General features: G+C 45.6%; 1 protein-coding gene across 1 annotated transcript in view; it reads right to left on the bottom strand.

Annotated features, from left to right (window-relative positions):
• The window catches only part of LOC126419736 (26S proteasome non-ATPase regulatory subunit 10-like), a 41937-nt gene extending 20428 nt beyond the window's left edge, over positions 1-21509 (bottom strand). The window contains exon 1 of the mRNA XM_050086914.1: positions 21416-21509. Coding sequence (XP_049942871.1) covers positions 21416-21509 — 94 coding nt within the window. The remainder of the gene's footprint in view (positions 1-21415) is intronic.
• Between the last annotated feature and the right edge of the window lie 5452 nt (positions 21510-26961).

Below are 26961 nucleotides of genomic sequence, written 5' to 3'. Positions count from 1 at the left end.
TGGGGCCTTGTTTCGACTCAGGTCTTTCAGTGCTCTGTCAAACTCTTCGCGCAGTATCTTATCTCCTATTTCGTCTTCATCTACATCCTCTTCCATTTCCATAATATTGTCCTCAAGTACATCGCCCTTGTATAAACCCTCTATATACTCCTTCCACCTTTCTGCCTTCCCTTCTTTGCTTAGAACTGGGTTCCCATCTGAGCTCTTGATATTCATACAAGTGGTTCTCTTCTCTCCAAAGGCCTCTTTAATTTTCCTGTAGGCAGAATCTATCTTACCCCTAGTGAGACAAACCTCTACATCCTTAAATTTGTACTCTAGCCATCCCTGCTTAGCCATTTTGCACTTCCTGTCAATCTCATTTTTGAGACGTTTGTATTCCTTTTTGCCTGCTTCATTTACCGCATTTTTATATTTTCTCCTTTCATCAATTAAATTCAATATTTCTTCTGTTACCCAAGGATTTCTATTAGCACTCGTCTTTTTACCTACTTGATCCTCTGCTGCCTTCACTATTTCACCCCTCAAAGCCACCCATTGTTCTTGTGGTGTATTTCTTTCCCCCATTCCTGTCAATTGTTCCCTTATGCTCCCCCTGTAACTCTACAACCTCTGGTTCTTTCAGTTTATCCAAGTCCCATCTCCTTAAATTCCCGCCTTTTTGCAGTTTCTTCAGTTTCAATCTGCAGTTCATAACCAATAGATTGTGGTCAGAATCCACATCTGCCCCTGGAAATGTCTTAAAATTTAAAACCTGGTTCCTAAATCTCTGTCTTACCATTATGTAATCTATCAGATACCTTTTAGTATCTTCAGGATTCTTCCAGGTATACAACCATCTTTCATGATTCTTGAACCAAGTGTTAGCTATGAGTAAATTATGCTCTGTGCAAAATTCTACGAGGCGGCTTCCTCTTTCATTTCTTCCCCCCCAATCCATATTCACCTACTATGTTTCCTTCTCTCCCTTTTCCTACTGACGAATTCCAGTCACCCATGACTTAAATTTTCGTCTCCCTTCACTACCTGAATAATTTCTTTTATCTCGTCATACATTTCATCAATTTCTTCATCATCTGCAGAGCTAGTTGGCATATAAACTTGTACTACTGTAGTAGGCATGGACTTTGTGTCTATCTTAGCCACAATAATGCGTTCACTATGCTGTTTGTAGTAGCTAACCCGCACTCCTATTTTTTTATTCATTATTAAACCTACTCCTGCATTACCCCTATTTGATTTTGTGTTTATAACCCTGTATTCACCTGACCAAAAGTGTTGTTCCTCCTGCCACCTAACTTCACTAATTCCCACTATATCTAACTTTAACCTATCCATTTCCCTTTTTAAATTTTCTAACCTACCTGCCCAATTAAGGGATCTGACATTCCACGCTCCGATCCGTAGAATGCCAGTTTTCTTTCTCCTGATAATGACGTCCTCTTGAGTAGTCCCCGCCCAGAGATCTGAATGGGAGACTATTTTACCTCCGGAATATTTTACCCAAGAGGACGCCATCATCATTTAAACATACAGTAAAGCTGCACGTCCTCCGGAAAAATTACGGCTGTAGTTTCCCCTTGCTTTCAGCCGTTCGCAGTACCAGCACAGCAACGCCGTTTTGGTTAATGTTACAAGGCCAGATCAGTCAATTATCCAGACTGTTGCCCCTGCAACTACTGAAAAGGCTGCTGTCCCTCTTCAGGAACCACATATTTGTCTGGCCTCTCAACAGATACCCCTCCGTTGTGGTTGCACCCACGGTACGGTACAGCCGAACAGAGTGGTGAAGGCAATTGAGGTGAATAAAGTGAACAGAATTTACCAAACCATTGTTTCCCATTCGTGTAATCAACAAATATCAAGTGCGCTTGCTTTTTCACTCTAGAATCGATGTATTTGATTCTATGTTTTGTTTTGTAACGATTGCTATTAATGTCACTCGTTACAACATCTTTGCAAATGTGTTGTACAAAACAAATGTTATGGCTAGACATTGATGTATCTGACAAAAAAGCTACATGTATGGTAAAAGCTACCTGCATGGTAATATAGTTTAAATTTCCTGTGGGGTTGACTGTGGTGACTCACCAAACCATCGGAAAGTTAGATTTCGGTCGCCACCCTGGAATCCCGCTATTAAGATGGGTCATTTCGGTTTGTGTTTCCATCCAACTGCCGTAACTCTCGCACTGACCACTACACGGCTACCAGCAGAATACAAACCACAAGCACTGTAATAAAGTATAATGTCCATGCCGTGATAGTGGTAGGTGCACGTGCCACAAATGCTCACCGGTGGTGAGAGGCTAGGAGACTCACTGAAATGAAGCATGCTGATGGGAACACGAAGCTACTACATCCTTGTAATTGTCCCTCGATAGTGCTACACATAGTTTATAGCCAGACACAGAAACGGCTAACCACACTGCTGTGTACAGTCAAATTTGCAGCTCTAAATTTCAAACATGAATATTGACCTTTAAGACACAAAAATTTACATTTACGTCTTCAATGAAATCTAGAATGAAATATGTCGGTTCTTAATTGCACAGACGAACTCTTCGAATTGAACTATTACAGCGCCAATTACCATGTATGGAAATCAATGGTTTCGTTAACAGGGAATTCCATGTCAAATCAAGTGCTACAACCTGACCCTCTTTGATTTTTTCTGAAATGAAGTATACATATATTACTCATAAATCGTGACAGAAATTAATTTTTCACATTTTTCTGACGAGAAGTTACCGAGTAGTGAACCTTAAAAAAATTGAAAGACGACAAATTTTTTGCTCACAGAACAATGTTATTTTCATTACAGCTCGTGTTCTAATTAAGCTAGAACAATAAAATTTACTTCATTGGAAAGCTCTTTTAAAGAGCTTTTTTATGATAACGAACATCATTAGTTTAATATATATATCCACAAATTGTTAACGAACACTGTTGAATTAACCGAATTTTGAAAAACTATTTTTAAAATTCTCAAAAAAATACGTGAAAGATGCATTTTACATCTACATATTGAAAATGTTTCAACTTGGGATGAGCATGGGATCACTATCAAAAGCAATTTTACATTAAGGGTGGTGATTTAAAAATTCGTAAAAACTAATTTATTTTAGATATTAGGCCGACTTCTCACCAGCTGTGTGTTGTAAAATTTGGAAATTAAAAATAGCTTATAATTGCAAAATAACATGTTTTATGCTTCTGTAATTAATAAATACAAAGTCAAAACTTTCAAAAAAATAAAAAACACAGAAAGATGAATACCTGAGATCAGACCTAAATTCAGTTAATAATTACAATTATTTACAAATAGGCGTCCTATTAGTGCACTTCTTCATACTTCGAACTAATCAGTCTGTTGCACATTAACATTTCTGCACTGGATAACTTATATGTTCGCCCTGCAGCAGTTTGAGGGTTCAAGATTGCCACTGCTTCCCTACTGCTTATGGAATGAATGACTTCGAAATGTAAAAGATGGTGACGGTCCATATGGATGAAAGAAATTGTGATTTCATCCTTCTCCCGATTTTTTCACGTACACAGGTTAACCACCAGTGTCCATTATAGTCACAAGCAACAGCTCCTTTTTTGTCTTGGAATGGTATTGTATCACTGTCAGAAACAGTCACCATTTCAATTTTACTATCATCAGAGTTTGAATACACTTTTGTTATTATTTTGTCCTTGCTAAAAGGAATTAAAGTGTGAAGTTTTTGTGTCCCTACAATTTTGCAGCATTTCTCAAATCTCTCCGTAACTTTCATTTCTTCATTTTTGTGATCTTTAGTAGCATACTTGAAGTTCATTCCTTCTACGTTATCATTGGCAAACATGTAAGGTTGTTTTCGTGTCATTATTTGCTCGAGCTGCAAGTCGTTTAACTGTTCCATCGACGCCTTCACTAGCTCCCTTCCCATGTGAGGTGACTGATAAATACCATTCAGCTTCAGTTTGGAAATCGTCTTCATTATGGCCTTTTTTTTATAGTGAGCTGCTGCTCCATCAGAGAAATAATATATTTTTCTTGGTTTTCTACTGAATTTAACTGTCAGGAAGTCCATCAAGTATGATTGGAACAAATGCACAGCAACATTGTGTTAGGCATTCTGATATCATTACAAGACATTTGTGCTCGAGTTTTTTCCCATCCTTTTAATAAGCAACAGTGGGATGAATCGTTGCTTGCATGTTTGTCCAGTGATAGCCTTGAACTTCGTCCTGGATGACAAAGGAGTAATTCTCAGAAAAGTCACAGATCACTAACACCTCGCCTTCTTTAAGTTCATTTCTCAGTTTCTTCTGAAAGGTTCATTGTTGACTAGCTGCAAATGAAGGTCGTGTAAGCGATTTTAATTTATCAAAAGAACAATGAATAAAGTTGTCAGATGATTTTATGATTGTTTCTAGAGATGTGTGATCAACGGAAACCCATTGCTGATAAATCATATTATCAATATCATTAGTATTCAACAAATCTTGTAAATATGTCGTAACTGTATCTGGGCCAGGGCAGAATTTACATTCACCAAAATGACAAGCAGGTAATGACGGATCACATGCAACCCTTTCAATGCAGTCTTTGTACGTTTTTATTGGATTATCTTCATCCTTTGTCAGCTGAGGAATGTTACATCCAGTCAGCATAAGTTTGAAGTTTTGATGTGTAGCACACACACACACACACACACACACACACACACACACACACACACACACACACACACACACTATGTGTACCAAAAGCACAATATCTTTTTCCAGGCATTGCCCTGCTTATATCATCAGAACAATAAAAGTTTCTAACAAAATCAGTGGTTGTTTGATCAAGAGTCTTGCCGGAGTTTGGGTTTGGTGAAGACAACATTCCCTTGGCCTTTACCAAATCTTTTACTCGTAATTTGTTACGTTAAACTCATCTTGAAGCTTCTTAACACTACAGCTTTTAGGTAACATGGTAAGAATTTCCATCTGTTTACTTCGAAATGTACATGTACGAACTTTATCTTTCAGCTGACTGATCATCTCATCTCAGTTTCTGCATGATCATGTACCTCCTTTTTTGGAAGGAAGCAGTTAACACCTTAGTTTGAATTGTTGAAGTTTAGTTTTTCCTTAGGATGTTTTGCTTCACACAGCCGTTTCTTCTTAATTGGCGATTCACCAATGGACTGTAAAGAAGCATTCAACCTTTCTAAGGCCTCACTTGTTGGAACGTCTTCTATGTCACTATCACATAAATAAAACCTTTTCACTTTCTTGTTTCACGACAGAATACAGTAGATCATCATCATTTTATGTGCTATACATATCACAAATTTCTACTTGTGCAATTTTTTTTTTACAGCAGTTCTCTCACTTTTTGATTTAAAGTTAAGAAAGGTTTCCTTGCTATCATCCATTGTGAAACAGGCCGTACGTTTTTCTTGTGGTTATTGTGGCCCTTTTTATTAAATGGATTACAGCACAAAGCTGAAATTCTAGGCATTTTATATTTCTCAAGTGAACGAACTAATTTTAAAAAATGTTTTAAGTTGAATGCCCCAGCTTTCTATATTCAATACTACACAATATTACTTTTCTATTCTTATGTATGTTGTAGGCATACAAACTTACCCACTCTTGTGAGGTTTGTACAAAGTACCTTTATGCTAGATTCAAAACACATTTCAGAGTTAATCACATAATTTCACTACAGCTGCCTCACAACTAAAGAATTGTAGGTCACTTTCAACAATAGGTGAAAATTGCTGACAATATTATCCAGAGATAAAATACGGAATAGACTGCAGATAGTAACACCAAAGAATCATTTATATATAATCTTTAAAATGAGAGATAGTTTCCTTTTTTTCTTTTTTCCCATGGTTTTACAGCTATTAATAAATAGTTAGCACTAAAGTTTAATAAGCGGTTATTTGTTTCAAAAGTACAATTTGCGGACCATCTAACAAAATCCAACACTAATATTTTCATGTGTAGCAAAATAATAGGAATTCACCTATCTGGCTGTGATTTAGGAGAATCGTGGCAAACATAAAATTGCTTTTGATAGTGAGCCAATACGCATCCCAAGTTGAAAATTGCAGAATATGTAGATGTAAAGTGTATCAGGGTGTATACAGGGACAAGGAAAAAAATCCCGGATTTCCCGGTTGAAAATGCACTTTCTCCCGGTTAAAAATACACTTTTCCCATGTTAACTGATAGTATAGTTTTCCTCGGCACTGTAAAACTTATCGGTCATTTGAACGTTTATGGTTTTATATGCCGACGTAGAATTTTACGGCACTTTAGGAAACGAAACTAAGGGGGCACAAAAAAGTTTTGGAAAGACCTTCGATGTGCAGCAACATGTGCGCTGCATATTTTCGTGTTATGAAGGTATAGATTCGAATTCCACCATACACCGCATGTCACTTTCCAAAGCATTGAAATCAAGATTGCGGCGCGCTTTTGTAAGCCAGTCATAGCTCATATCACGTGACCTCGCCAGCCAAAGACAGCACAGGACACGTGATGTAGTCAGCCAATAGCAAGATCACTCTTAAGCAGCGCGAAAACACATATAGGAAAAGTTAATGGTTTAAATTAATATACATAGTGTTGCTACAAGAAAAACATAGCTTTCACATATAATCGTTGTCTCGAAGATTAATAAGCTGCAAGAGACGCTAAGCTTCCACATATAATGTTTATTTTTGCGCGTGTTACACTTTCAGATGTATCACACAAATGTGCCAGCAAAAATTTTAATAACGGCGTAAATTTCTGATCTTTTGGGCTTGAAATTCTTCTAGATGGTCGTCCTCAAAGAGTTGATTTTTAATTGAGGGTCAATCGCTGTGTTATTTCAGAAATTCATCGTACATTCTCGCACATTGTTCATCTCGTGTAAAAGTAAATTTACTTTGAAAGTAACTCTTTTCAAACAACCATTCACAATATTTTCCCGTGACCTGTTAGAAACGGATTCGTTTCAGCAGTTGTCAGAGAGCGCCAGGTAACAGGCGCCACTGCTCATGCGCAACTACGATGACGCAGGAAGCTGGTATGTTCGTACGTGTAGAACATTAAAAGGTCTTGCACTATGTAACAAAAGAAACAAGACATCAGAGGATACTTCAAGAGTGTCTGAATTTCGTGAACCATACTAAAATGCATAATTCGACTTAAAGTGCACATTCGTATGTCCAGATTCGGATATAAATTTTCTTGAGTACCAGTACTGTCTGTCACGTCACGCTCATGGGAGGTAATTTGTTGTTAGGAAGCATTGCATAGTCTTCCTAGAGCCTTTGACATTTTGCTGTTGGCAGACGCTTGTATGGGCACTATGTTTTGCTGTTGTATATGGCGCATTTCCTTGACGACTTAAGTATTATTTTCGTTTTTTCCCTTCTCGTTCATGTTTTGTTGCTGCAGTATTATTCCGCAGAAGCGGGATAGAGTAATATCCTTTAGTGGAGTATTGATTCTTACCAGTCAAAATCACAAAAGTTTAACTGAAAACTAGAACAATAATAGACTCCTGGAATTCTAAAAAATTCCCGGGCTTTTCCCGGTTTTCTCCTGGATGAAAAAATTCCTGGATCTCCCGGGTGGTAGCCACTGTGTATCTTTCACATATATTCTTTTGAGAATTTTAAAAATACAGTTTCTCAAAATTCTATAAAATCAACAATGTTTTTTTTATAAACAGTAATTGTGTGTGTGTGTGTGTGTGTGTGTGTGTGTGTGTGTGTGTGTGTGTGTGTGTGTGATGCTTGGTATCATATAAAAGCTCCTTAAAAGAGCTTTCCAATGAGGTACATTTTGTTGTTCTAGCTTAATTAGAACACGTGTTATAAAGAAAACAACATTGTTGTGCGAGTCAAAAATTTGTCATTTTTTCAATTTTGGAAAGTCCATTACTCGGTAACTTTATCAGAAAAATGTAAAAAAATTAATTTGTGGTACTATTTATGAGTACTATAAGCATACTTAATTTCATTTAAATCCAAGAGGGTTAGGTTGAAAACGATGGTTTCATTTGTTGATTTGACGTGGAATGACCCTAACTATACATATTTTTTTGGCGTAGATTCGGTATATTCAATAAAAATAGGGGATTCCTGTTTCAAAATGGAACTTGAGGCCACTCAGGCAGGCGGCGTAGACACATATGACGATGTACCATACTATGTACACACACCACTCTCTTTGAACTAACACATCGCAAACCTTCACCGTTTACACATCATGAAGCCCATTGCGGACATGCCAGTTTCATAACGAAGTTGTGGGACATTTATATCATAAGCAAGTGGACAAATAAGATGCAGTTGTACATGACACCTGATGCAATAAAAAAGATTTTGGTTAGTAATTACAACATTGTTCCTATTTCAGTTATCAAGACTATTTCAAAACTTTACTTTCAATAACTCAGACAGAACTACAGTTAAAGCTAGTAAGTTAGTGTTACAATACTTTTTAAAATATTGAACAGGCGAATTTGAGTCTGCGATATTTCTTAATCAATTGAGTGTTGTAAACCAGTCAGACTGCTTAGGCAACATTATATCAAATACAAAAGTTGCAGTTTATTAAGCAGCTCATTAACTATGGTATAAATATTTATACCATTAGAGAATTACGTGGTCCTAGGTTTGTACAGAGTATTTGTAATATGAGACAGTATGTAACAAATAATATCTGCATCTGAACATTTCATTGGTGTTGAATTTGTTTGGATATAGTTCAGTAGGAACAACAGATGACATAGGGAAGATCGCAGAAGAAGGAAACACAGAAGAATTCTTTATGTGACCTTTAGTAACACTGAGAAGTTCAAGCAACACACGAACAATAGAGCAGAGATCTGTTGACTACTCCTCAAAGAAGCAACACAGTATTTTGATCAATAGAACCTCCTCCCAGTGTGTGTAGTAGACGGGAGTGTACTTAGCTACTGCATGTATCCTCTGGAAAAACTAAACAGAAACAGGAGAGAAACGTGAATAAAGGATACGATGCTGCTGTTTTGGTCTTAGGACTGGCTTTTTGTAGCGTGAGGAGGGTCCGGAATATAGAGGGAGTAAGCCCTCCTCCACATCTGCTTATGTAAACTTCTTTACTGGAGTAGTCCTTTCGTGTTTTGAATGGGAACAACACTTCTTAGGGCCTAGAATACTGCTTAAAAATTATACCTAAGTACTTCGACTGGGGAAAGTAAGGGAACTGTGCTATGGAAACTATGGCTTTTTTTTGTTTTTTTGTTTGTTTTGTTTCTAGGGCGCAAAACTGCTATGGTCATTAGCGCCTGGTCCGTGACTTAGGAAACAGTAAAGAACCGAAAATGGAAACCAGCAGCAATGGGAACGAAACTCAAGAAATTGGAGAAACTAAAAGCAGAAGGGGCTTGGTTGTCCCCAAAAAAGGCTTCAAATGACTGACGTCATTTCACTGCCACTAATAAACTCGAGAACGCGATCGGCCAAGCGCATGTCATCTGCTAAAATTGACGATATATCAGGTGACAGCTGTAGACGGGGCGTAACGGAGTAAAATAGGTGCACTCAAAAGGTGTCTTACCGTCCACAGCTGAGAGCAGTGGGGACAGAGTGGGGGAGGATCGCCACTTAAAAGATGTCTATGGCTAAAAAGACAGTGCCCTATCCGGAGTCTAGTTAAAATTACCTGCTCCCGACGACGCGTTCGGGAGGACGAGGTCCAAGCACAGATAAGAGCTTTCACTTCCCGCAATTTTTTATGGGGAAGTGTCGACCAATGTGCATGCCATAAAGGAACAACACGACCACATAAAACGCTCAGTAGGCCGGCGAAGGGAATCTATTAAATAGCTGGCCGAAGAAGAGAGACTGCAGCCTTGGCCGCTATTTCGGCCGTCTCATTTCCACAGATACCAACGTGTCCCAGAAGCCAGAGGAACGCCACCGAGACACCCCCGGTGGAGCAAGTGCAAACAGTCCTGAATCCGGTGGACCAGAGGGTGGACAGGGTAGAGAGCTTGGAGACTGAGGAGAGAGCTGAGAGACTCTGAACATGCTGTATCCGCTGATGGCGGCGGATGTAGTGGGCAGCCTGGAGAACAGCCTAAAGCTCCGCAGTATAAACCAAACACTGGCCGGGAAGCCGAAATTGATTTGGAGTGTCGCCAACAATATAGGCACTCCCTACACCAAATGATGTTTTCGAGCCATTAGTGTAAATAAATGTGGCTCTCTTCATTTGTGCAGATAGAGCAGCAAATGCCCGAGGACAAACAAGTGAAGGGGTACCATCCTTGGGAAATTGACAAAGGTCACAGAGCAGGCAGATCCGGGGACGGAGCCAAGGCGGTGCTCTACCCCAAGTTGTCAAGAAGATTTTAGGAAAGCAGAAGCAAAGAGAATGGAGCAGTTGACGGAAGCGGACTCCTGGTGGTAGTAGGGAGGAGGGGCGGCCTGCGTACCCTACATCAAAGGAGGCGTCGAAAAAAATGTCATGGGCTGGATTAGCAGGCATGGAAGACAGATGGCTAGCATAACGACTCAGAAGGACTGCTCGCCGATTGGACAGCAGAGGTTCAGCAGTCTCAGCATAAAGGCTTTCCACAGAGCTGGTGTATAAAGCTCCAGACACTAAACGTAATCCAGGGTGGTGGATAGAGTCGAGACGCCGAAGAATAGACGCCCGAGCAGAGGAGTAGACTATGCTTCCATAGTCCAATTTCGAGCACACTAAGGCGCGATAGAGGCGGAGAAGGACCACTAGGTCCACTCCCCAGGAGGTACCATTCAGGACACGGAGGGTGTTGAGGGATTGCAGACAGCGAGCCGAAAGATAGGAAACGTGGGAGGACCAGCACAGTTTTCTGTCAAACATAAGACCCAAGAATTTAGCGACGTTTGAAAACGGAAGGTTGACAGGACCTAGAAGTAAGGAGGGCGGAAGAAACTCCTTACGTCGCCAAAAATTAATACAAACGGTCTTACTGGAAGAAAAACGGAAGCCGGTTTCGATGCTCCAAGAGTGGAGGCGATCGAGACATCCTTGAAGACGACGTTCAAGAAGGCTGGTCCGTTAAGAGCTGTAGTAGATCGCAAAATCGTCCACAAAGAGGGAGCCCAAGACATCAGGAAGGAGACAATCCATAATTGGATTGATGGCAATGGCAAACAGTACAACACTCAGCACGGAGCCCTTTGGTACCCTGTTTTCTTGGGCGGAAGTACGGGAGAGAGTAGTGTTCACCCGCATCCTAAATGTGCCCTCTGCCATAAATTCGCGAAGAAAAAGGGGCAGCTGACCTCGAAAGCCCCAAGAGAACAGTGTGCGGAGGATGCCTGTCCTCCAACAGGTATCGTACGCTCTCTCCAGATCAAAAAATATTGCTACCGTTTGGCGTTTCCGGAGAAAATTGTTCATGATATAAGTGGAGAGAGCAACAACATGGTCAACTGCAGAACGATGCTTTCGGAATCCGCATTGGGCAGGTGTTAAAAGACTGTGGGATTCCAGCCACCAAGCTAAACGGTAATTCACCATATGCTCCAAAACCTTACAGACACTACTCGTGAGAGAAATGGGGCGATAGCTAGAGGGGAGATGTTTGTCCTTTCCAGGTTTCGGAACAGGAACGACGATAGCTTCCCGCCATCGTCTGGGAAAAGTACTGTCGGTCCAAATTCGATTATAAAGGCGAAGGAGGTAACGCAGACTATGGGTTTGGACGTGGATACCATCTGGTCCTGGGGCGGAGGAGCGAGAAGAAGAGAGTGCATGTTGGAGTTCCTGCAAGGAGAAAACAGTATTGTAGTTTTCGCGATTTTGAGAGGAGAAAGCAAGAGGTTGCACTTCCGCTGCACGTTTCATCGGGAGAAACGCTGGCGGGTAATTGGAAGAGCTCGAAATCTCAGCAAAGTGCTGACCCAATGAGTTAGAAATTGCGACAGGGTCCAATAATGTATCATGTGCGACAGTGAGCCCAGAGACCGGGGAGAAACTAGGCGCGCCTGAGAACCGTCGAGGCCGACTCCAAACTTCCGAGGAGGGAGCGAAGGTGTTAAATGAGCTAATAAAGAATTTCCAGCTTGCCTTCTTGCTATCGCGGATGACACGGCGGCATCGCGCTCGGAACTGCTTATAGCGGATACAGTTGGCCAAAGTAGGATGGTGGCGGAAAACGCGGAGAGCACGTCGCCGCTCACGTATTGCATCACGGCATGCCTCGTTCCACCAAGGAACTGGGGGGCGCCGGGGCAATTCGGTGCGTGGTATTGAATGTTCCGCAGCTGTAAGAATAACGTCGGTAATATGTGTGACCTCATCGTCGACGCTGGGAAAGTGACTGTCATCGAATGTCGACAGAGACGAAAAAAGTGTCCAATCGGCTTGGGCAAACTTCCAGCGTCGCGGGCGCATGTAAGGCAGTTGAGGCTGCAGTCTAAGGACACATGGAAAGTGGTCACTCGAGTGTGTATCATCAAGGGCGAACCATTCGAAGCGCCGAGCTAGCGGAACAGTACCGATCGCAAGGTCCAAATGAGATAAATTTGTCGTGGAGGCAGATAATGTAGGGACCCCAGTGTTAAGGCAAACTAGATCTGCTTGGTGGAAGACGTCTAGCTATAGTGAGCCACGTGGACAAGGATGTGGAGATCCCCAAAGCGGGTGGTGGGCATTGAAGTCCCCAACCAGCAAATATGGGGGTGGAAGCTGACCAAGAAGATGAAGGAGATCAGCTCGTGCCATTGGTGTGGACGATGGAATGCATACAGTACAAAGAGAGAACGTGTATCCGGAAAGGGAAAGGCGGACGGCGACAGCTTGGAAGGGAGTGTTTAAATGGATTGGGTGATAATTGAGAGTTTCATGGAGAATTATCATGAGTCCTCCATGTGCTGGAGTGCCTTCAACAGAGGGGAGATCATATCGGACAGACTGAAAATGAGGGAGAACAAAGCGGTCATGGGAACGCAGCTTTGTTTCCTGAAGACAGAAGATGACCGGCGAGTAGGATCGTAAGAGGTGCGACAATTCATCCCAATTGGCTTGAATACCGCGGATAATCCAGTGGATAATGGACATAGGGTGAACAGAAAATGGAGGAATGTGACCAAGGTCGCTGTCAACTCAACGACTGCTCTGAGCTTGTGCCCGACAGCATGGAATGGCATTCAGCCGAAGGCAGAAGATCCTGATCCATAGGTTGGTCAGGAGCAGCTCCTGCCACCAGCGATCGGCCGGTTGATCGGCCGCCAGCAGTGCGCATCGGCGACACAGAAGACGGCCGAGGGCGATTTCCGCCAGGTGGTGTTGTAGATGGGACACGCCTTGGCGGAGAAGGAGAGGAACTGGGTTTCTTTGTAGCCTTCTTGGAAGTATGATGTTTAGAGGAAGGAGGAACGGATGGTTGGGAAGTTGCGGTACGTAAAAACTCTTCACGAGTATGCTCTTTTTTCGAAGTCTTGGTGTCTGACTTTTGGGCTCGAGATTTAGCAGGAGTCGACGAAGGGTGAGCCAGAGTGGGCAGGCCAAAGTGATGAGGTTGAACGGGCGATCTTTGCGCTGGCCGATCTGATGACCGTGGCACTAAAGGTGAGGTCGCAAGTCTGCGTGGCCGTCTCCTTTGTTGGCCGAGGAGAAGCAAGGACAGTGCTGTATTTTCCTGTCTGAGGCATGGTGGGCTGTCCACTGGCGAATAATTTTTGAGCAGCAAAGGTCGACACCTTTTCCTTCACTCTGATTTCCTGGATGAGCTTTTCGTCCTTAAAAACGGGACAATCTCGAGACGAAGGAGCGTGGTCACCCATACAGTTGATGCAGTGAGGGGATGAGGTGGACAAGCACCCTCATGGGCATCTTTGCCACACGTAACACATTTGGCCGGATTGGAACAGGACTGGCTGGTGTGATTGAACCGCTGACACCGATAGCAACATGTAGGGTTTGGGACGTAAGGGCGAACGGACATTATCTCATAGCCTGCTTTGATTTTCGATGGGAGTTGAGCTCTGTCAAATGTCAAGAAGACAGTGCGGGTTGGAATGATGTTCGTGTCAATACTTTTCATAACCCAATGAACAGCCGTTACGCCCTGGTCAGACAGGTAGTGCTGAATTTCTTCGTCAGACGATCCATCGAGGGAGCATGTATAAACGACTCCACGCGAGGAATTTAAACTACGGTGCGGTTCCACAGTGAAGGTGTGTAGTAGTGAGGTACGCAGCAATTTTTGTGCCTGGAGGGCACTGACGGTTTCTAACAACAGGGTGCCATTCCGTAATCTGGAACAAGACTTTACAGGACCTGCATTTGCGTCGACACCTTTCTGAATAATGAAAGGGTTGACTGTGGAGAAGTCGTGACCTTCGTCAGAGCGAGAAACAACAAGGAACTGTGGCATCGACGGAAGAACTGACTGTGGCTGAGAGTGACGTTTGTGAGCAGACATAGTGGAAGGTGAGGAAACCATTGCGGAAGAATCCCCCATGATTACCAGCATCTCCGATGGCGCGCTCCTCCCTTGTGGGGGCCCCTCTCTGAGGGCACACCCGCCTTAGGTGATTGTTCACACCTCAGGTCACACCTCCCGACAAACGGACGGAGGGACCAATCGGCACTTTCGGACGGTATCAGCTCGGGTAATCACCCCTCCCTGGGCCTGGCCATTACCAGGGGGTACGTACGTGTCCTACCTGTCTACCCGGGGCGGGGAATTACGCGTTACCCCGTCACCGGCTACGCATGGAAGTGCATTGGTCGGCCTTCAGACACGCACAGGGAGGAAGAAAGAGAAAGGGAAAGGGAAAGGGAAACGAAAGAAGAGAGGTCTCAAACGCCGCAGCGGAGAAATGGGTAAGGAGAAAAGGTAAGAAAAAGAGAAAGACAAAGGAAGGATGAAGACATACAAGCAAGGAAGGCGAAGAATGTGGTACATTTACAAGCGTCCGTGTCTGGACGAAGGCACAAACCATACTCCCAGAGGGGGAGAAAGGGAAGGAAAGAGCCAGAGGTGAGGGGGGGGGGCGAAGATGGGGTTGGTTGGTTGGTTGTTTGAGGTTAAAGGGACCAAACAGCAAGGTCATCAGTCCCTTGTTTCAAATAGACTCCATTCTGCTAACGGGACATCTCAGTATAGTCAGAAAAATAAAACGGATAAAGGGGAAACGTAAAAGGGCAGTCACGTTGTCATTAGTAAAAACAAATGAGGGAAGTTGGCAAGAGAACGAACCCAACACTATGCTGAAACAGCATAGGCAAGACCACCTGTGACTTAAAAGGTACAACTGCTATAATGCAGAAAGTACGTATGGGAATAGAAAAACTAACCAAGCCTTAAAAAGAAGGGGTAAAAACAGAGTAAAAGGGAAAGAAGAGGATTCCGGTCAGGGAGGTGAATCGGGAATCTCTGAACACTGCCTACAGTGGGAGACACCCAAACACTCACCGCCCTGCCCCAACACCAGAGGGAGATTAAAAACTTTAAAACTGAGAATAAAAACCACTCTCCCGGAGGAAACCTAGAACCAGAGAGACCATCCGGGAATCGTCAGCCAACATCAAAGGTAAAGTGTGGGGGAGTCTGTACTTAGCACGCAGAGCCAAAAGAAGGGGGCATTCAACCAAAATGTGGGCCACTGACTGGAAGGCTCCACAACCACATAGCGAGGGTGGCTCATCACGCAAAAGGAAACCATGGGTCAGCCTGGTATGGCCAATGCGGAGACGACACAGTGTGGTCGAGTCCTTGCGGGAGAGGCTAAAGGAAGAACGCCATGGGCCTGTATTCACCTTAATGGCACGAAGTTTATTAGACAGTGGAGTAGCCTCCCAAGAATTGGCCCATGACTGTGCAAAGTGGGATTTGATGTGAAGCCGTAAATCCGCTGCAGGAGGGGTTACAGAAAACGGGGGGTACGTAACTGCTCCCCCAGCCAAACGATCAGCGAGCTCATTACCCGGGATACCCACATGGCCCGGGACCCATAGGAAGTCAATGGAACAAGCAGCACGGTGAAGATCAGCGAGATGGTCATGGATGGCAGAGACCAAGGGATGGCGCGAAAAACACCGGTCAATAGCAAGAAGGCCACTCATCGAGTCCGTACATAACAAAACGCGGTTGTGTTGGGATTGTTTAATAAAGGTAAGGGCCCGGGAAATTGCCATCAATTCCGCAGTAAACACCCCACATGAGGGTGGCAGTAGATGATTTTCCGTTCCAACAAAGGACGTGAAGGCATACCCAACATGATCAGCAGATTTAGAGCCATCAGTGTAAAAAACAACAGCATCCCGAAACTCCCATAAAATTTGGCGGAAAAAGGAACGGAACACCACCGGGGGGATGGAATCTTTCGGACCGCGGCGGAGATCCATCCGAATTCGAGGCCGAGGAACTAACCAAGGAGGGGTGGAGGGGAGGGAGCGAGGAAGACAGGACAAAGAAGGAAGCCGAAAATCACGGGTAAGAGACGCAAGGCGCAGCCCAACCGGTAAACCCGCCTGAGGGCGGGAATCAGGCGGGCGACGCCCATGGTCTGGGAATAGGGTAGAATAGGAAGGATGAGCGGGAGAAGAACGGATAGTAAGGGCATAAGACACCAGAAGCTGGGACCGCCGAACAGAAAGGGGGGGATCCCAGCTTCAACCAGGAGACTATCAACAGGGCTAGTAGGGAAGGCACCGGTGGCCAAACGGATACCACGATGGTGGACTGGATCCAGCACGTGCAGCGTGGAAGGAGCAGCTGAACCATAAACTTGACAACCATAGTCCAAACGTGACAGAACTAGAGCACGATAAAGACGGAGGAGGAGGGAACGGTCCGCACCCCAGGAGGAGTGGGCAAGGAAACGAAGGACATTGAGTTTACGGAAACATCCTACCTTCAGGAGTCTGATATGGGGCAGCCAAGTGAGCTTGTTGTCGAAAAGAAGACCTAGGAAACGAAACTGTGGAACCACAGGCAATCTTTGTGCAGCGAGATAGAGCTCTGGATCAGGGTGGACCGTAGTACGGCGACAGAAGTGGACCACCCGCGATTTTAAAGGAGAGAATTGAAACCCGTGGGAGAGGGTCCATGCAGAGGCACGCCGTATAGCCACCTGGAGCTGCCGTTCTGCAGATGGCATCGAGGAGGAACTAACCCAAATGCAGAAATCATCCACATACAGGGCAGGGGCGACCAAGGGACCGACAGAGGCCACAAGTCCATCGATAGCAATGAGGAAAAGAAGGACACTCAAGACAGAACCCTGTGGGATGCCCATCTCCTGGGTCCGTGGAGAACTAAAAGCAGTACCAACTCGAACTCTGAATGACCGATGGATCAGGAACTGGCGGATAAAAATCGGGAGTGGGCCCCGAAGACCCCACTGATGAAGGGTTAGTAAGATGTGATGGCGCCAGGCCGTGTCATAGGCCTTGCGAAGGTCAAAAAACACTGCAACCAAATGGCGGCGCTGGGAAAAAGCCTGCCGAACTGCGGATTCCAAGCGAAGCAAATGATCGATTGGAGATCGTCCCTCTCGAAAGCCACACTGGTAAGGGGACAATAGATCCCGAGATTCGAGGACCCAAGTGAGCCGACGGGCTACCAGCCGTTCAAGTAACTTACAACCAACATTGGTCAAACTAATTGGCCGATAGCTGTCAACAGATAGGGGGTTCTGACCAGGCTTAAGGACAGGAACCACAATGCTATCCCTCCACTGAGAAGGGAAGTCACCCTGGAGCCAGATACGGTTAAACACCCGAAGAAGATGGTGCCGTTGTGGAGCACTGAGATGTTGAAGCAGCTGGTTATGAATGGAATCTGGGCCAGGAGCTGTATCATGAGAAGCAGATAGAGCAGAAAGAAATTCCCATTCAGTGAAAGGTTCGTTGTAAGATTCTGACTCACAAGTGGTGAAACATAAGGTGACAGCTTCAGCCTGCTGTTTTTGATGAAGGAAAGCAGCTGGATAGGAGGCCGACGCTGATGCCACTGCAAAATGGGTTGCAAGATGTTCTGCGAGAACTAATGGGTCCGTACAAATGCCATCTGGGAGGTGAAGGCCTGGGAGGGTGGACTGCCGATGGCAACCTTCGAGAGAGCGAAGTGTAGCCCATACCCGTGACAGAGGGACAGTGGAACCAAGGGAAGAAACGAATCGTTCCCAACATATCCGCTTGCTCTGTTTGATTAAATAACGGGCTTTAGCGCGAAGGCGCTTAAAGGTAGAAAGGCTGGCTACAGATGGGTGCCTCTTAAACTGTTGCAAAGCTCGACGGCGATCACGGATGGCAATGGCAATGGCCGTACTCCACCACGGGACTTGCCGACGACGAAATTGTCCAGATGAGCGCGGGACAGCAAGGTTAGCAGCGCGAACAATCGCGTGAGACACGTCACGTAGGACGTCATCAATACAACCCGACAAAGAGGGAGAAAACTCGACCTGTGCAGTATATAGAGGCCAATCGGCGCGGTGGAAAGACCAACGAGGTAACCTCTCCATCGGGGAGCGGGAAGGGAGCGTGATAATCAACGGGAAATGGTCACTATCACAAAGGTCGTCGTGTGGCGACCAGTGTAATGAAGGGAGGAGAGAGGGAGAAGAAAGAGAAAGATCAATGGCAGAAAAAGTACCATGACCAGCACTGAAATGAGTAGGGGAGCCATCATTAAGAAGGCACAGGTCGTGGTCTGCAATAAATTGGTCGATAAGAAGACCTCGTCTAGATGGAAAGGCACTGCCCCACAAAGGATGATGAGCATTAAAATCCCCAAGGAGGAGGAAGGGAGGAGGAAGTTGCTGAAGAAGGGTGGTTAAGGCAGCAGGTGTAAGAGTCCTGTCAGGAGGGAGATAAAGATTGCATACTGTGACTGCAGAGTCTAAGTGGACCCTAACAGCAACTGCTTCCAATGTAGTTTGGAGAGGAATCCACGTGCTAGCAATGTCTGTACGGACCAACGTACAAACGCCACCAGAAGCCCGCAAGGGTCCGACCCGATTTCGACAGAAAACACGGAACCCACGGAGGGTCGGTGAGTGAGCATCAGTAAAATGAGATTCCTGGAGAACCACACAAGCTGCAGAGTAGGACGAAAGAAGGGATTTCAATTCCGGAAGGTGACGATAGTAGCCATTACAATTCCATTGGAGAACCACAGAACGATGGTTTAAATGAGGGCTGAACACGCTAAATCCAGTCATACCGCCGGGTCCCCACCCGTCACCGACAAGGAGGGGGCGACATCCATAAACGACAGGTCAGAATCCGGTTGTGAAGCCGGAGAAGGGACCTCCGGTGACACCAGAGGCTCTTTGTCCCGGGACTTATGTTTCTTCTTCTTTTCAGGCTGAGATCGAGGAGGGCTGTGTGGCATAATGGAGCCAGCTGCAGCAAGATCAGGAACAGAAAGAGACCGGGCGACCTGGGGGCCGATAGACCGCGGCTCTCGCGGTCGCCGCGCTGCAGCAGACCTTTGACCTGGAAGGTGCCGGGAAGGGGCATCCCGGGAGAGGCGCCCTTGACCGGCAGACGCCGAAGGAGTGGGACACTTCTCCGCCTGGGGAGGGGGAGCGGCGCCCAGAGGAGAAGGTGTGGGAGCCGCAGGGGAGGGGGGAAGGAGAGGGGTCCGGGACGGGGGTAAGGAAGGGGGAGGAAGGGATGAAGATGTAACCAAGGCGTAACTAGATGTCATGGACACAGGGTGCAATCGTGCATATTTCTTACGGGCCTCTGTGTAGCTTAAACGATCAAGAGACTTATACTCCTGTATCTTTTTTTCTTTCTTATAGACTGGGCAATCTGCTGAACGTGGAGAATGACTACCATGACAATTTACACATACAGGAGGGGGAACACAGGGACTCCCCTCATGGAGTGGACGTCCACAGTCACCACAGAGAGGGTCCTGGGTACAGCGAGAAGACATGTGGCCAAAACGCAAGCACTTAAAACACCGCATAGGAGGTGGGATGTACGGCTTCACATCACAGCGATAGACCATAATCTTAACTTTCTCAGGAAGGGTATCCCCTTCAAAGGCCAGGATAAAGGCACCAGTATCAATACGATTATCTTTAGGACCCTTCTGAACACGCCGAACAAAGTGAACACCCCGCCGTCCGAGATTGTCCCGAAGTTCCTCATCAGTTTGAAGGATGAGGTCTCTGTGAAAAATCACACCTTGTACCATATTTAGAGACTGGTGAGGGGTAATGGACACGGGAATTGTGCCAAGATGGGTACAGGCACGAAGGGCCGCAGATTGGGCAGCCGAAGCAGTTTTTATCAGTAATGAACCCGACCGCATCTTGCTCAGGGAGTCCACTTCGCCGAACTTGTCTTCAATGTGTTCCACAAAGAATAAAGGTTTGACACTGGTGAAAGTATCTCCATCAGTCCTGGTGCAAACTAGATAACGGGGGAAAGGTTTTGCCCCTAGACGACGGGCCTGACCCTCCTCCCAGGGGGTAGCCACGGAAGGGAAGGCCGAAGGGGCAAGAGAAGCAGCACTTGAGGAATCAGTACCACGCAGAGAGACGGCCGCAGAAGAGCGGCCAGAGGTTTGGACCCTTATGCGTTTCATCTGCATAGCGTCCGCCCTGATACCACCCACTCCGATCAGGGGCTCTCCTCACGGGCGCCACCCAGCCACAGCAAGGGCCGTCTGGCACGGCGGCCATTGCCGGGAGTTCCGATGCTCCAGGATGACGAGCAACCACTACAAGGCATGCATGAGGAGGTCACAGCTCAGGTATCAGAAGTGTGATCCCTGTGTGTTCAGGGGGCTCAACCAAAAGGGTACATAGCGACCCCACCACACGGGCTGGCTACCGTGCTGGCTATGCACCCTAGCATCAGACAACGACGTAGAAGAAAAGGTGGAATATACTAGGAGGGCACACGGCGGAGACACTAGGTAAGGTGCTCTTCCCCAAATGGCTCACACTACGGAAGAGAAATTTTGGAATGGAGGTCAAACCCCAGAGGGGGACCAAGGAATGCCAAAAGGAGGAGATGATTACGCAACAAAGCCAGAGTGTAAAACCAACAGAACCAGGAGGATAGCGGGGGCCAACATAAGCAAGGACACCAATAGAGGGAGAGGAGAGGGCGAGGGGAAAGGGGTATGGAGGGGAAAGGAGGGGAAGGGAAAGGAAATGCAGCCCGGGAGAGAAAGAAGGCTGCAATGGCTCGGGGCCCCGTGCTCGCCACGCACGTATCCACGAAAGAGTTGTGGACCCCCTGGGGGGGCGAAGATGGGGGATGGGGAAGGATGCGGAAAGGCAAGATATGCAGCCCAGAAAGGAAGGAAGGAAGGTCACATTAGCTCGGGGTCCCATGCTCTCTACGCACGTATCCACAAGAGTTGTGGACCCTCTGGGGGGAGGTAAGTGGCTTGTTATGTGCTTACCTGGCTTCTGCTGGAGGATCCGCGAGCAGCTGACCCAGTGTGACGATGTCTTCAGGCTGAGTGCGCACTGCGTCAGCCCAGCCTGTGTGGTCATGACCTGAAACGCGTTGGCCTTTATGAAGTTAACGGCGGCCTGCCTGAGGCTGGTGCAGTAGTGTCTGATCGCCAGAACAGCTGCGGCCGCCGCAGTCTCGACGGACAGCTGAGCGGCCACGAGCTGCTCGCACTGAGCCTTCAGGGCCGACACGCCGTATTTATCAGCGGCTGCCAGCAGCTGGGGGGCCAGGCTGGGCAGCTGAGGGGCCTGGAGGGTGTAGAGGTAGGCGACCAGCTGGCGCAGCACCGGGCCCTCCACGTCCGGGACTGCGACCTCACCGGTGTTGGCTTCCAGTGTGTCGTGGCGAAACATGCCGCCAAACACAGGACTTCTATCGGCCAACACAGCTCTGTGCACCACGAGACGGGTGCAGCCTGCCACCAGTGTGACGACTGCGCCGTCCCCTGCGTCCAGAAGGGCGCCCAGGTCCACGGCTGTGGTCTCCATAACCTCCTGGGTGGGTTCCATTGTGGATGACTCTGGAACATGGCGGCACTCAGCAGCCATTTCTCCTCGCATGGCACACTCTATACTTGTACGAGCCACAGGCAGAACAGTGTCAAGCAAAAGTTGGTAAATGTTTTCACATCTGCACACTCGGCCTTCATGTCTTGAACAGGCCTCCCAACCCTCTGTCTCTCGAAGGTCGCGCATGTGTAGAACCAAATATAAATATCAGCCTTGCAAACTAAACACATAGAGACCATACTGCAGAGTGGAAGGTCTGGCCATTATCTCAATTAGTTTAGAATAAGAGATGCAGTTAGTGCCTGAGCGAATTGCGAACATTGAAAGAGAACATTCAATGTAAAGCCACTGCAAAAAAGCGTAACTGATGTTGACGCCACAGACAACGAGATTATCCAAATGGCGCAGACAGCGCACGACAAGGCAATCCCAATATTTGTGTGGTAGCCAATGGTTTTCAAAATTCCCTGATGTTTCACCCCATAGAGATAGACAGCACAGCAGATGGCAAGGCACTACCATAGAACCTCAGAGAAAACAGAATCACAAACAAGGCTGAGTTTCCATCGTAACTGTCAAATGAGAATATAAAGAACTGTTACACCAAACAAGAGCAGAAAAATGCGAGCTACATTTCAAGGACCAAACGGTAGCAGAAGACATTTAGTGTTTCACATACAAACTTTCAACAAACACGGTTCCATTACCCACTATTATCGACTTTGAGACGATCTAGAGGTATGACGACGATGGACCAGAAGACATTAGTACTCTGTTGCCAGAATACATGACAGTTATCTTCGCTCTGAACTACCCCAGCAGCATGTGAATAATGGTGTTTTGATTCGATTTGACAAGAAGCACATAGGCCTGGGCAGTAATAAAATTAAAAAAGAAAAAATCAACAGAGGTTGAGATAATTATGGCGTAAGTTCTGCATCAGCTAGTGGACCACATTTTACCGTATCTAACAGCGTCTTCCGCGAAATTCGTTTGCAAGTATGAGCAAGCAGTATCTGCAAAATCTCAAGTAAAACTACAGATAAGACAAAGAGCCAAAACAACTTTGCCCTAAAAATATTGAGGAATTTCACGTAACGTCCATTACAAGGGGTGAGGGGTGGGTGGGTGAAGGAGGCACTGTGTCCTTCCTAAAAAATTGAATTATAGCTGCAACATGCTTTTGAAGAGGCAATTATATGTAATTAGGGTCCAAAACGTGAAAATACCATTCAAGACATTGTTAGCAATATCAAACCACCTTCGATATGTATACTACTGACTTTGTAACCAACACAAGGTTTCTTTCAACCTTGTTGACTTTTACTCTAAACGTAATTTTTGAAGACTTACGGTATGTAAGTAAGGCCCATAACATGGATATACTGATTACAACTTTCATTGGGGAAAGTGACATCTACTGCTGTCACTTAAATTTTTATGTTAACTGAATTGAAATATTAAAAACATATATGGAATCTGATATAATTGATTAGCAACAGCAAATACTTTTTCAAAATTTTAAAATATAGAGAAACTGACTGGATTACCACACGTGCTACAGACAGGCGTAAGTACCCCCATCCCTGCCCACCTAGGTATTGTGAGGATTAAGTCTTACAGCACGATTCGTTTGGTAAACACTCAGCCAGAGTACAGGAAAACGCTCCGCGCCGCCAACAGCCATCGTAGACAGATAAAAGCCATGAACTCCTGTATAATCGTCTCATGAAAGGGAAATACACCGAGGGTGCAGTAAATCAAGCAAGACATAATGCGAATACCTCAGACAAGTATGTTATAGGCATAATGATTGATAATGCTGTGGATATCGATAATTTATGGTTGCCTACCCAGTTCAAAAGACTGAAGTGGATGGTCTGTCCCAATTGTCTCTACAACATCCTAAGAGATTACTCCAGAGACAGGCAGATGAAACTGGAATCCGTCGAATGTAAATTGTGAGAACGTCACCAAAAACTGCTCACAGGTTTCTGTTGTCATTAATGAACACGCTTCAAAGCATACCAAACACTAGAGGCTTGAAGACGATGTACTAAATAATCTCATAAAATCTACCAGTGCAAAAGGAAATTAGTAGGGAAGTTCTTGCAGGACTAAGTAATTGGTGCATAGGAAACGAACAATAGCAGCACAAAAAATGTTTATATGTTAGTGACTATTATCAAGACTATAAAAGCAAACAATCAGAATAAAGAACCAACCAGTGAAAAGTGATGAATCGTAAACATCCCTCATTATAAATACGAGTATCAAGGAGAGCACCTAGTAATCGTGTATCAGAAAAGTATTAATATCCTCAACAGACCAGCAATGAAACAAGCGCATATCACTTGCAAAATTCTGGCTGCTTTCGTACGACTACGTGTATCCCATCTTTACCACTGTAAACTTGCAGAGACAATGTAAAGTGCACACGTAACCACGAATTTGATAGTAATTTCATGAGTTTTAGTGGAAATAAAAAGTCAATAGGACTTTAAACATTTTGGTTCACGAAGGTAGAACCTGGACCACCCTGTATGTATCATAAACTTACAGGAAACGATTTTTGAGTAGTTTCGCGGCGTTTCTCTGGTAAGTATTGGCTGATATTTTCCTTAACGCTGCTTTGCACCACCTAGACAGTAGCTGCTACGACAGAACGAAGGAACGAGGAGCAGCAGGAATGTAGACTGAACTGTGAGAATGTGATAGCAATAAGAAGGAAAAACGAACTCCGCCCCGCCGCAAAACGTATTACCGTGGGTGCCGGAAGGTACAAGCCAGGTATCAGCCATTGCCTGTACTTTGTGTCGGACTGTGTTCATTTGATAACTGGATTCAATTAGTCTGTGTGTCGTACCGTTGCAAAGTCGGAAGAGGAGTTATCGACTCTAAGCACAACGGGGCACTTAGCATGTGAAGAAACCGCAAGGACTCACCGTAGAGTGAGGGAGGGGCGTCTCCAGTCAAGTGATGCTCGTCGCTGCAGACAACACACAGGGCGTACCGGCAGCTGCTGGAGTCGCAGTGTGCTCAGCGACACAGCCCGGCCTTCATTATTCGTCTGCAGGAAGCTGCGTGACGTCGCCGTGCCTCGGACATGCTACTCGCGTTACCGTAATGATGTGGCGCATATCTGCGTGCAGTTTATCTCAAGCGTCTGTCACCAGGTGTAACAACCTCAACTTCAGCAGGCTTATATAATCCGTGTGTCTATTCCCACGCGGACATTGCACTGAATGCAAAATGTCAGAATACTGTGATGCTGATTAGGACTTGACGCTGTATGGCAGAAAATATTGTCCCAATCTCAGATTGGCAAAAACCAAACTTTTGATTTCTTTCTATTGTGTCAGTGTCTGCAGAATGAGTGTGGTTGTATTTCATATGTTCGTTGTTCAGTTGTTTTTTCCTAGAGTGAATAATCAGATGTGGGAACTGACGGACTGAAGTGCACTTGTTCATCTTCCATACCGTGAAAAACACCTACCGCAAGGTCTTTGCTTTCCATAATGTTGGGGGAGGTAGTACAGAATAAAACATGCAGAAAGTCCACTAAACGTGGGCTGTGAATGCTTACTTTAAGAGCATGTTCATTGGAACAGATGTGTCTCGCATTGTCGAAGATTAGGTGCTCATAGCTATTAAGGTATGCATTCTAGAGAATGTTTACTACACTTTTTTGTTGTTTTAGTCTTTATAACAAAGTTTGAGAGTTTTCTGATCTACTACCTTAGCAACAAAAGTTGTGGAACATTTATTCCACTGACAGGGAAGTCAGGGAAACTTTCCGGCTCGTTCATTTCCGCACTGCGATCCCATACTTTAGACTAATATATTTTCCCTTCCCCAGCAGCTCTGCAAGTCCTTAAAATCATCGCACAGTCATCCTGTGGAAGGAAATGAAAAATACAGTCTGGCACTATTTATTCTCCTTGGCGCACGCACACACACATGCTATGTTTCCGTATAGAGAACACTGACTATTCGAATACGATAATCTGGTGCTACAGGCTGTGCTGTTGTTGGGTGTTCGATTATCAGTGTGCCTGTCTATAGTTCTGTCAGTGACAGCTGAAACAATGGTGGCCGTAATGACAGTGCTCAGTGCTGCAGACGTGGTCACGTTTCTCCATGTGGGTACTGGTCTTCTGTATTCCCCGTATGTGGGATAGATCTAGGATACTGCATGGCCAAGCAAGCCGTGACTCCTCATGGACGCTAACGGCGTGAGGCTACTGAGATCGTGCACCACATTGAGTACGCACATCCTGAATGCACTGCTTCCGTATTCGCCTGACAGTCGTGGGATCCTGACAGTCAGACTCGCAATTTTGATGGGGCAGCAATAGCAGCCACAAATGCCGCAGGCACAGCTCAAGGCTGGCAGAGTCTCGAGCCGCACAGACGTAACTGCCAATGGAGGCGCTGCAGCATACGGGGAGGCAGCCATTTTGAAGAAAGGGGGCTGTGGTGGGGTGGGCAGACCAGCTGAAGGGGAACCGAGTGGGAGTCCCGTGTTCCTGTTGCCTGTCCCTGGTTTGAGGAGTGGTCGGTACTAGTCTTATTGACCAAATTTATTAAACTTCTCCTTCTTAACGCTTAGTAAAATGTTTTAGTTTCACCACACCACAAACACTGTTATACTTTCTCTCTCTCTCTCTCTCTCTCTCTCTCTCTCTCTCTCTCTCTCTCTCGTTTGTGATACAGTTTTAAATGAGCTGCAGCAAGCTGTTGGGATCAAAACTGAGCGCCCCTGAACCCCTGCAGCAGCCACCGTTGCGCTGGTGTGCCCCAAACTCTGGAGCAGGCCTCCAGAACATAGCGCCCTTTAACACCTGCAGCGATCACGCTAAGGGCTCGTTGGTGGAGCCAAAAACACTGTACCAGGTCTCCAGAACAGGGCTTAACTGCAGTGCCGTGTGTGGCATTCCACATATATGTTATACATTTTTGCAGACCTTTTCCAAGAAAC

The sequence above is a fragment of the Schistocerca serialis genome, chromosome 9 (genome assembly GCF_023864345.2).
Source record: "Schistocerca serialis cubense isolate TAMUIC-IGC-003099 chromosome 9, iqSchSeri2.2, whole genome shotgun sequence".
Taxonomy (NCBI): Eukaryota; Metazoa; Arthropoda; class Insecta; order Orthoptera; family Acrididae; genus Schistocerca; species Schistocerca serialis.
Note: the sequence above shows the minus strand (reverse complement) of the source record. Positions and strands in the feature narration are given on the sequence as shown.